This window comes from Balaenoptera physalus, assembly GCF_965194825.1.
Source record: "Balaenoptera physalus genome assembly, chromosome: 1".
Lineage (NCBI taxonomy): Eukaryota > Metazoa > Chordata > Mammalia > Artiodactyla > Balaenopteridae > Balaenoptera > Balaenoptera physalus.
The window spans coordinates 102165932-102178323 of NC_138882.1; the positions used below are offsets into that span (position 1 = coordinate 102165932).

The window sequence follows — 12392 nt, forward strand, 5'->3', positions numbered from 1 at the left end:
GTGTGTGCACATGAACACGTGAGTGTGTGCCTGTATGCATGTGTGTAAGAAAAAGTCAAAATGACAGGAGAATCATAACAGTGCTAGAAGTCCTGTGTTTGGCTTAAATTTCCACAAAATCAGAGGACTTCCAGGGCAAACAACTAGGTAAGAGAGTTGAAAATCTTATCATATGAGAAATGGAGCTGATAATGTTAACCTGGACAAGGAAGAAAACTGGGATTGATACAGTGTCTTAAGACTTAAAAAGAAAAAGTGGTTGGAAATTAGGAGACACTCAGTATTGATGTTAAGAAATAAGTTTTATAACAATTAAAACTGTCCAATAATTGACAAGTCTGCCTTATGAAAAAAAGCCTAAAAATAAAATTATTTTTGAACACTTATTTTGTGATAGGTGTTATGCTAAACACATCGCATGCATTAGCTTATTCACTTCTCTCAAAATCCTTATGAGGTAAGAACTGTTATTATCCTCACAATACAGATGGGAAGCCAAGTGTTAGAGAGGTTAATATTGATTCTTTACTTTTCCAAGGTCACTGAGCTAGTGAATGGACAAACTGGTATTTGATTCTGGAACCTGTGTATGAAACCACTTAATTGCCTACTTCCATCCTTGGACATTTGCAAGCAGTCTGATGTGGCGGAGATTTCTTTAAAGGGGTTCTTTCCATTGAAAGACTGGACCATTGCAGATTATCTTAAAATCTTCAATCTAGCTTCTGCCATATTGAGGATTGAAACATTGAATTCAACCTCCTTGGCCATTGTGTCCATCTGTCACCTTCATATTTTAACAGAAATGGGGAAGAGTCTAGAGAAGGCCAAGAAAAACTAAGGGATGGATAGACAATAGAATCCACGTGGACAATTGAAAGAGGTTGCATTATATTAGGGCTAGGTAAGTCATTTCCATGGAGAACATAACAAGAAATCCATTCCAGTGAAAAAGCTTGGCTGGCACAAGAAGGTCTTTCCAGTGAAAATGTCTTGAAATAAGCAAGACTTTGAAGCACAGTTATGGGTAGAAAAAAACCGTGTCGTGTTAGAATAGAAGCCAATGCCTTCAACAGCAGTCTCTCCCAGCTGCCTTTCTAGAAGCCCTGACAAGTTGGCTTGCCCTGAGGACGAGCCAGAATGCCACCAAGTGTTTGTAAACATTGTTCTCTTCTATCCTGTCCCACTAAAGGAGCAGCGACATCAAAAATGAAATCTGAGTCATTTTCACTTGAGGAAACCTTTAAACTAAATTTGACAACTGTGGTGATAGGAATTCTAGCTAGTCACGGGGTATGGCAACAAATAACCTCCTGAGATTCCTCCTGAATTCACGAGTCTATGGCTCTCAACAATTGAGGAAAGCCCACGGAGTCTCTGTTAACAAAATCGCCCTGAAAAAAAATCATCATTTCTGCTCAACAGAACTTTATGTATTAATTTTAGGAGCTAGGCTGTCAGTTTTTTCTTTAACACAGAAAGAAACGGAATACCTTTACAAAGAGGGATTTTTTTTTTTAAACCTTTGACGGATTTTTTTTCCTGCTTCATAGAAATTTTAACATAATTTCATGCCCCCATTCTTTATGGCCTGGTCCATTACTTTTACATTTAACTTGATAAGGTCCTGGTTCCTGGCTATTAGTTTTTGGGGTTTGGTTTCTCACAGCTGCTGCTTTGAAGTGCCTGATAACATTCTTAGCCTTACACAGAGCTGGTGGCTTTTCAAGGTGTCATTCTCTCACTGCTCACTTTCCTGCTATTTCTGTTACTTCTCACTTGAATGGGTGTATTCTCAACCTCACCCTTCTCTACTTTTAAAAGAGGTCAAACCTTGGGCTTTTGTGAGTGGCTAATTGGTCCATGCATGGAATTGGGCAATTTATTCTGGAAGTAATTACTTGTCTCCTTGAGCGTGTCAGAACGTGTTTTCCTAGGGATGTTCAGGGATTTCAGAGGGGCACCCACGTGAGCGGTAACGGGGCATCTCTCATGCTTCCTGTGAACACAGATAATGCCTGTGCTCTTTTCACATGCACACAAACATCCCTTTTCTTACTGTGGGCCCTACAGGCCTACAGTCACACTCTTTATCGAAAGGCAGCCTCTCCTAACAGGATACACGCCAGGCATGACATCAACTCCTGGCATTTGGAAAAAGCCCACCGTTTCACTGAGCAAAGTCAGGCTGTAGCTAAATTTGGAGAGGGAAACATCTTCTAGACAAAGCATCTCTTAGGTTACCCAGTATGAGAAATGGGATTGTAAACATTTAGAGAATTTCTGGAAGTAGTTTATGGTTAAAATTAAGTCAGGGTTGGGAGTTTTGAACTCTGTTATTTTAATAGGAAATTAATTTGGGGAAGGAAAAAAAGCAGCTCCTGTTTCATCCACTTAGAAAAAATTTCTCCTGTGGTTTCTATCATTTCCCAACACATTGATGTGAATGTTGGAAGACTGAATTTAACAGATGATCCAAGTGCTAAAATGTGCTTACAAGTGACAAAATAGGGATGAAAGCTTTAGCTGCATTTTGAAGAGGAATGGGGCTACTGGTAAGAGGAGTGAAAGCACAATTGCAAGTGAAATTGAGAGGAACGCTCAGCTCATCGTGCACAAAATACAGTATGACCGAGCAAAAGTTACTCACAGGTATTTGCAGTGCCTTTGGGGATGGGGAGATACGAGCCTGGACTCCAAGGTCGGCCCTGATAATTCTTCTTGCATTTCCCACAGTCTGGACCTGTAGTGTTGTGCTCACATTCACAGGTCAATTTGCTGTTGTCATACACACACACAGTGGCATGGAGATTACATTTGCACCTAGGCAGAGGAGAGACAAGAGTTCATTGTTAAGTCCAGTTGTCTTGGTGATCACTGAGGCTTTATCCATCTGTCTTCTAGGATTGTGGCTCTCACAGTTTGTAGTGCTTGAGCGCTATCTAAAGACTTAGTAAAATGTAGATTTGCAGGCCTGACCCTCAGAATCTTTTAAACAAGTGTCCTTGGGGGGTAGGGGTGGGGGAGGGATTATGATACAGCCTGACCTCATCCCACACTTTGAGGAATCCTAAAACCAGTCAGTCAGTTGAGTGGGGTCTGACGCTCCCCTAAGGCAACTGTGCTCTGAAATCAGGGGTTTCCCAACAGATATCCAAAATATTGCCACTAGTGAGAGGCTTTTCTGTGCTATTATCAAATCTACAATACATCTGGCTTTGAAGAGCAATGTCATCTTCTGTTTTTCCTTAAACCAGAAGGACAATTCTCATTTGTTTAAAAAGAAATATAACCATTGAGATAATGTGCTATTCAGGTTTATTTTATAGACCCCAAGAGGTTATAAACAGATGTTCTCATTCTGGGCTCTGAAATGACATTCCTCAGGCAGAAGAGCTTTTCCACGAAGGCCTCTAAGTAACCTGAATAATCCTCAGATTTCCTACTCACATAAAATAATCACAAAGGTCTCTCATAAATGGGTCAAAGGACTCAGGAAAAAAGATGCTTAGAATACTAGAAAATGAAAACCTATGTGTGGCAGGGGTTTGAGGTCATTAGCCAAGGCCTTCCCTTTGGTGCCCATGAATAAAGCTGTAATATATGAGAGACAACAATGGAATATGCAATTTCTACAAAAATACATTTCCGTATCTAAAGTCTCTGACTGTAAAACTGCAAAGGCCAACTTGATATCTGTTGAGGTAGGAGGTTATAAATTATAACATACAAAGTACGAGCTGCATCCTCTGGAGAAATAAAGCCTAGGTCAACAGAATGTCCATGACCAGAGGGCAGAACAATGTACGTGGGAAGAGATGTGTCCACACAAAGGAAACAACCTGATACCCAGACCTGGAGATAAAGGGCCAAGATCTGTCAGGGTCAGAAACTGAACGTGTGTGTGTGTGTGTGTGTGTGTGTGTGTGTGTGTGCATTTTTAAACTAGTCTGGCCTTTTCTAGGAACTAGGACAAAAATATAGAAAGTCGTTTCATAAAAACGAAGAAATATAGTGCTTTACATTTGCTTTCTTTTTTGGCAGATGTCATGAATTGGGAAAAGTAACAATACTCTTTCTTAGGTAGGAAAATAAGATTCTTTAACAACTGCTGTTGGTCTCTATAATGTCTGTATGGTAACATCCAAATTTCTTTCTTGTGCACCAATGGTCTGTTTGGAACACTGGCCCATACTTATGGTGAGGAAACAAAGGAATGGCTAGGACTATTCCTGAGGGCTGCTGGGCTCTCTTCTAGGTAAAAGGTGTAGCCCCTAAAGCAATAGCCACCCACTCAAACCTCCCTGGGTAAGGCCAAGCCTCAGCTTCCTCAGGGGTCGACTACACTTCATAGTACTTATAACTACACTCTGCCCTCTGTATAGTTGTAAATTATAATAAGCTGAAAGGCTACCATTTAAACAATACTTATTCAACATCAACACATAAACAGAGTCTTTAACATTCATACAATCTTTTAAAAAGAGAAAAAAATTCAGTTAAGTAAAATAGACAGTGTTTAATTATGAGCTAGGTCTTGTAAAAATCTCCTACATGCAGGGAGTTACTTGCGTTAAGCTGCTTATTAAAGAATCTTTCTCCTTCCTTCATTAGCACCTTTATTTATGGGTGTGTTTATAAATATGGAAGATGTTAGAAACTTAAGTGATAGAAGCACCAGCTTATACTGATTTAGCACCCTATCTGGTGTTTAAAAATTCCAAATGAGGAAATGAACAATGTGACCCCAAAGAATATGCTGGTTTCATGTGTGAAGACCAGAATGCAAGTAGTAATTGTAAATTGGATTATATACCTTGTAGCTATTAATACTTTCATACTGGTAGTCAGTCTCTGAGTTATAGGCAATTTCTATTCTAAAGACTTTATATTTGCTGAGAAAATATTTTTCGAATAACAAAAGGAAGTGAAAGAAGAATAGATGAATATTTAGTCTTATTTTTCCCAGATTTCTTTCAATTAATGGTTTATTTTCACCTGTCCAAAGCTTTTTAATCATTCAAGGCTCAACTCAGTTCATTACTCTTTCCTAATATCTATCTTACCTACTGTAGACACCCTATCTCTCTAAGCTTCTGATTCCCTCAAGTTTCTGTGTGTTTGGTTTGGTTGGTTGTTACTTAAGGCTCTTTCTGCTTTTAGAATTTTTACTCATTGCATCTCTCTCATCTTAAGGAAGAAAAATATCTACTTTGTACCCTAGTCATCTTTTCTCGCTACCACTTTAACACTCTCCTTCCCCTTCTTGAGTTTTCTACGCTTGCCATCTCCTTTTTCTCATCTCCCACACACTCACTGTTTCCAACTAACGACAACCTCTCTTGCCAAGACCACCCATGACGTCCTTGGTGAAAATCTAATGGATTTCCTTCCTTGCTTTATCTATCTCCTTAGGGGATTTGACTCTGTGGGACCACTCCATTTCCCCTGACACACTCTCCCCACTGGATTCTCAAGGTCATTTTCAGAACCCTCTTCTGTTGTTCTCTTCATGTGCTGTTCTTTGGGTTCTGGATCAGCATAGTCAGCCTAAGTGACTCTCCTTGGGCACTCTTATCCAGGTTGTCCCTTCAATTTGCTCTGTGGTCCTCAACTACTTTTGAGTTACAGGCAATCTAAAGCAAATTTGCATCATTTTTTTCCCTAGAAAAAAGTAAAAACATGCAAAATAAACTCAAACATTTGGAACTATTTTAGGAGATTCAGATTCTCTGTTACCCATAGGAATCCACAGAACTCTCTCCTTCCATTACCACTAGGTGAAGATCATCTGCTCAACATGTGGATAAGTCCTGGTGCTGTAACATCCATCACGGATCTCTCTCCTGAACATGTCAACTCCAGCATATCCCAAACTGAATTATTTGGCTTCCCTCCCCCACCTACTCATCCTTCTGTGTTTTCTTTCTCAGTACATTGCATCACCTTCTAGTCAGCTGGTCAAGAATGACCACTCCCACTCCCTTTCCTACCACATCTAATTTGTCTTTACTCAGTCTCTCATGCAGTTCTGAAATTCCTCCTCCTCGATAACTCTCAAATACATACAGTTCTAGCCATTGCCACGTCCCTGTTGACATCATCATCATCTTTGATCTGGTTTATTACAATGGCTTCTATAGAGACCTTTCTGCCTCCTCTCATACTCTTCTTTAGCCCAATCTCATCACAATAGTCAAAACAATCATTTACACAAAAATACCTGGGTCACCTTGGCTTAGAACCATTGAAAAATTTCCCTTTATTCTCAGAATAGAGTCCAAGCTCTATAACATGGCCTACAAGTCCCTTTGAAATCGATCTCTTGTTCTTTCCCCATTTTTATTTGCACCACTACCAATTCTACAATTAGTTCTTCAAACTTTGCCTTTGGGTAATCTTTTAAGCTGTTCCATATGCCTAGAACATAACTCTACCTCTTTTACCTGCATAATTTTTACCATTCAGATGTCAACTTGGAAATCTCAGTGTCTGGCTCCTAGGTGACATTCAAAAACCATCTGCTGATTAACTATCTGAATCCTTCTCTGACCCACCAGAATGCCTTTCCTATGGGCTCCTCTGACATGAGGCAAGGCCAGCCACAGGATGAAGTCCACACTATCTTTGCTCTACACTTTGGCTGTATTGTAATTGTTTATTCTTCTGTCACTCTCACTGGAGTGTAAGCTCCTGGGAGCAGCAGTCATATTTGCCTTATTTATTGTAACATCCCTAGCATGGGTCAAGCTACTTGGCACATAATAAGTGTTTAAAAAATATCTGACAAATAAACAAGTGACTAATAAACAACGAAACTTCCTGAAAGCATGGACTTCATGTGCCTGTTCTACTATGATGAATACAGCAATGGACTATGAATAGAGAATTAATAGGCATTGTACTAAGTCAAACACTCCATGATGTGTGCTGAAAATTGCCCTCACCACTGGTTTTCACAGCTAACCTTATATTGGGCAAAAGGAACTCTAAAATTGGTGAGACCTTGTAAACTCAATTTAATTTAATTTAAACTCCAGAGGATTTGCCAAATGTCTGAAAGCTAATACAAGAGCTATCCTAAAAAAATGCCTAAAAGACCCAGGAGAAGAATGCAACTTAGAGGAGAGCATTTGGGTAGCATAATTATTCTGGAATGTGCATCTTTTAGTTTCAACTCCTTCCTGGAAGGATGGCCACCTTGGTTCGGCTAAAGTTTGGCAGAGTGCTGCTTGGGTGATGGCTACAGCTCTAACTTCTCCAGCAGTAAATCTGCTGACCTAGCTCGGCTCCTGGGCTGTCTTTCTTCAGTCATTGTGACAACTGTTGTGCCGGGGCTGAGCTTGTGAAAGTGGGCGCTGAGGTACAACGACGTTGGCCTGTATTTGGAAATGGCTCCCTTTCATTTTCCACAGCTCAGTTTATTCTCATCATCCCATTCCAATCAGACACTGAAATCCTTTATTTAGAGCGTTTGCCAGAGTGGCTTTTCCTCCAACGGAAAAAAAATGTATTTCACAATGCTGGGAGATTGCTCTCAATTCCCGGTGTTATGAACTCCGGCCTTGTGATGGGGTGGAGGGCAGACTCCCGTGACATCCACTCATCTCTGACAGATTCATTATCCATTTCCTTGGCCATCCAGCTGCCACATTTGCCATCACATTAGGTGGGGGAGGAACTGTACAAGTGGAGACCTAACAGGCTTCGCTAGCGGTCACAGATCTGATGTTCTGGAGAGCTGAGCCTATTCACCGATTCTGTTTACACGTATAGAACTCACACCAAGACACTGCAGATAGAACTAATTGACTTGCTTGTACCTCAAAGATCCACTTGTGTGTAAGCGACAAATTGCACACGCTGTCAAATAAGGGCATTGCTAAGACAGACCTTTAACAAAAAATAGTGAGCTCTATTCTGTGATGCAAACTTAATGAAAACCAGTGTGTTCTTGCTTTCAACCAGGTCTGCACTTCCTGTATTTTAGTGAGCAGCTGTCACAAGTCAATTTAATCTTGCTTATAAAAAGGCTCCAACATTTAGATCTGTGCCACCTGCCAGTAGGTATGAAAAACCCATCTAGTCTGCCTGGTTTTTTTTTTAATAACTTAATATATTTAATCTGGGAAGCATGCTATCCACCAGAGTTTCCTGTGAGTTAGAGGTCTGTACATGTAGTCTGTCAGTAGTGTTTCAAATAAAAGTATCAAGACAAAGAAGTTTAAAACTGACCCTTTGTGAAACAAAACTGGAAGGGAAATCAGGCTTGCTGCTTTTTGGCTACTTTTATGCCATAGGAGGATCTACCCTGAAGTGAATGAAGTTTAAGTATCAGGCGGCCCTTCCAAAACCTTGAGAAGGACCTTAACAATGTGTTCATACAGTCATATGATTTTATATTATTTTCACCAATAAGACATTATTATATTTTTTAATTAATGAAGGTTTTTCCTTAATAAGCCCCCTTCCCAAAGGGCATACATTTCAGGCACTACAAAACCTGGATCAGGTTTGCCTTCCTTGGATCAGCACTTGCTACACAAATACTTGTAGAAAACAAGTCAGCACAAATATCAGGCATTTGGAGATGTCTTTTTCAAAAGGTGACAAATTATAAAATGCCTCTCACATACTTTTTCTCCCTCTGCAGCCCCTTGACCTTTCTCTTTTTACTTTGACACATGAATTTTCGATTTCTACTTCAATACATTATTTGAAATGGGAGACTTGTGGCAAAATGACTTAGAGATTATGAGTTATGACACTGAATCAGACAGCCTGGGTTCAAATTCTGCCTCGGCCACTTATTTGTTGTGAAGCTATAAATGAGTGACTTAACAAAGAAATAAACAGAGCTAACCTTGACTAAATACTTCCAAGCACCTGGCATTGTGCTAAGTGCTTTTTGCATATTTCACATAAACTACAAAATAGTTACATGGAATTAGCACTATTAATAATTATAGATGATGCATTTGAATACCGAGGGACTAAGAAATCCACGTCTCCCAGGCAGTATGAGCTGGAGCAGGGATTCGAACTATGGGCAGTTAGCCTTTAGAACTCAGCTCTTACCAATGCAGAAGTCATGCTGTCTTCCTAAGTATGGCCAGGCTTCAGCTGCCACAGGGACAATAAATGAATGTGTTTCAAAGAACAGTTTTGGGGACTGAATGAGATTATCCATGCATACACTTAGCATAATGTCTGACAGAAAGGTATTAATAAGTGTTAGTTTCAATTATTATTATTATTTCTACTGTCACTATTGTTACCGCTGCTACTGGAATGGGCTGTCTGCTTCATTCCATAAGCTTTAATTAATAACATATTCTATGGATAACACTGTGAGAGGTCTCATGCATTCAAAAAGAAGACAACGTAGAGTCCTAATCTCCAAGAACAAGCAATCTGTTGAGTAAAGGAGATGAAACATACATAGACTAACTACAGACCACCAAGACTGAATACTCTATTTAATCATGACTATATAGGATATTAGGGTAGTAACACTGAGTTGTCTCTACATTGATAAGGATGTATTTGTACTAAACAGTCAGAGGTACAGCCCCTATCATTTAAGGCAGGTGGAAAAAAAAATCAACACTTACCAAAGCCCACTATAGACCTGGAACTGAATAGATGCTTTATGTATGTTATTTCACCTCAGCCTCGTCACCACTTTGAGAAGGAGGAATAAGTATCTGTGATTTTCAGATGTGGAAGGTGTGCCTGAGAGCAGTAAAGTAACTTGCTCAAAGAAACACGCTGCTGGTAAGTGGTAGCCAAGGGTCAATTCCAAAAGCTGGGCTCCTTCTAGGACATCACTTTATTTGAGGAAGAACAAAGCAAACTGGTTCAGAGGAGAAGTAGACCCATGGTCTAAATAGCGTATTAATACTAATTCTCTAACACTTGCTAGTCAAGGTGTGGTCCATGGGCCAGTAGCTCTGGGATCACCTGAGGGCTTGTTAAAATCTCAGTCCTCCCCCAGGCTTTCTGAATAAGAAGCTGGATTTTAACCAGATCTCTAGGTGATTTATGTGCACAGTAAAGGTTGAAAAGGACTCCTGAGCTCACCAGTGGGTCAAAGTCCTGCTGAACAAGAAAACTAAAATCCATATTGTGTGGAAATCTCTGACCTAAACCTGACCAACACTAAGGCTCTAGCTGTACTCACAAACTGAATATATATATAGTATGATAATATAATATTATATATAATATATAACTTATAATTCAATAATAAAATGACAAATAACCCAATTAGAGAATGGATGAAGGATCTAAATACTTCTCCAAAGAAGATACGTGCATATGGCCAGTAAGTACAAGTAAGCACATAAAAAATGTTCAACATCATTAGTCATTAGAAAAAATACAAATTAATATCACAATGAGATACCACTTCACATCCACTAGGATGATTATAATTAAAAAAGACGGACAGCAGCAGATGTTGGCAATGATGTGTAGAAACTGGAACCCTCATGTATGGTTGGTAGGAATGTAAAATTGGGCAGTCACTTTGGAAAACATTCTGGTAGTTTCTCAAAAAGGTAAACATAAAGTTACCATATGACCTAACAATTTTATTCCTAGACATTTACCCAAAAGAATTGAAAACATGTCCACACAAAAACTTGTACACAAATGTTCATAGCAGCTTTATTCATAATAGCCAAAAAGTGGCAACAACCAAAATGTCTACCAACTGATGAATGAATAAAGAAGATGTAGATAACAATAGAAAAAACACAAAGTAATGAAGTACTGGTACATGCTACAACATGGATAAACCTTGAAAACATGCTAAATCAAGGAAGCCAGACACAAAAGGCCACATGATATATGTTTTCCTTTGTATGAAATACCCAGAATAGGCAAGTCTATACAGACAGAAAGCAGATGAGTGACTACCAGGAGCTGGGGAGAGGAGTGAATACGGAGTGACTGCTAATGGACAGTCATTTTAGAGTGATGAAAATGTTCTGGAATTCGATAGTGATGATGGCTGCACAACTTTTTGAATATACTAACACCCACTGAATTGTGCATTAAAGAAATGAAAAAATAAACTAAATGGAATAGGGCATTTATCCAAAAGAGACGACAGAAAACAGTGGATAAGAGTTTGGGCTGTGGGGTTATGTAGTATGGCGTTAGCAGGAACCTTAGGCAACTTCCTCAAGCTCAGTTTACTCCTCTGTAAAACGAGGATAGTAAAATACCTACCTTAGGGGTTGTTGGGAGGGTTGAATGATACACTGTGATAAGGCAGAAACTGCTAACTGATCTTTGTTTTTCCACACCAGAACAGTTTTAACTGGGCATATGGTCACAGGCATAAAGACTACATTTCCCAGCACTTCCTCTAGCTAAGTGTGGCCATGTGACTACATCCCAGCTAATGGCATGTTATCAGGAGTGGTGTCTGTGACACTCCTGTTGGGCCTGCACTCCTTTCCCATTTCTCATTTCCTTCCTGGAACATGCACAGGGTATTGAGTCACCTCAGACCATGTGGACTTTGGTAGCGGAACCAGGGCCCTCAGACAACCTCCCCTGCAGTCAGAGGAAGGTGGGTCAAGGTGGGTGTATGGAGCAGAGCCACCATCCCAGCTCTGGAGCACTGACCTCCCAAATGCAAGGAGAGAGAAATAAACTTCTACTTTGTCTAAGGCACTGTTAATGTCAGTCTTTCTTACACACATCTGAAAGTATATCTGAAAACAGCACCTCATAGGTAATAAGCACTTAATAAATATAAACTACTACAATTATCATTTGTATTTTTAAGCACAGTCTTATAGCAAAAGACTGGATCTTCAAATATCAAATGGGGCTGGTCTGATCCTAATCCCACTAGGAAAGAGAGGGCTCCAACCTTTCCAGCATTCTACTACCTCTTCCTTCATTAATTAAATCTAGAGTCTCATGCTACTGATCACTGGTAAGCAAAAATGTTTTCAGAAGGTGTGTATTTATAAGCTATGCAATGGTCAAAGTTCAGTGTGAAACAGATATCTGCTTATAATTTTTTGAAAGCAGTGACACACCAACAGACCAACAAAGAGGCTGGACATCCGACTTGTGTTTGGATTCCTGTATTATGGGAGAAGCATAAATGAAAGAAGCGGTGTTAGGACTCTAGGAGGCCACCCTGCAAATCCAGAGGGCAGGTTTCCATATGGCTCTTGAGCTCATTCTTTCACAATATATTGAGTTCCTGGTTGTTGGGGGCCCTGGTTGATGGGGGCTCCACTCTCCTAACCTTTGTTCTTGGAAGAATTATTTTTGAAAACCGAATTGTATAAACTTATTTTTTTTTGAAGCAGAGAAATGTACTGTTATACAGTTTTCTCTGGGAGTGTAAAATAAAAACTGAG

General features: G+C 39.7%; 1 protein-coding gene across 4 annotated transcripts in view; it reads right to left on the reverse strand.

The window, feature by feature from the left end:
* NTNG1 (netrin G1) overlaps window positions 1–12392 on the reverse strand; it is a 327350-nt gene that overhangs the window by 88647 nt on the left and 226311 nt on the right. For all 4 annotated transcript variants that reach the window (XM_082452305.1, XM_082452307.1, XM_082452308.1 and 1 more), the window contains one exon: window positions 2651–2823. In XM_082452305.1, the coding sequence (XP_082308431.1) occupies window positions 2651–2823 (173 nt within the window). The remainder of the gene's footprint in view (window positions 1–2650; window positions 2824–12392) is intronic.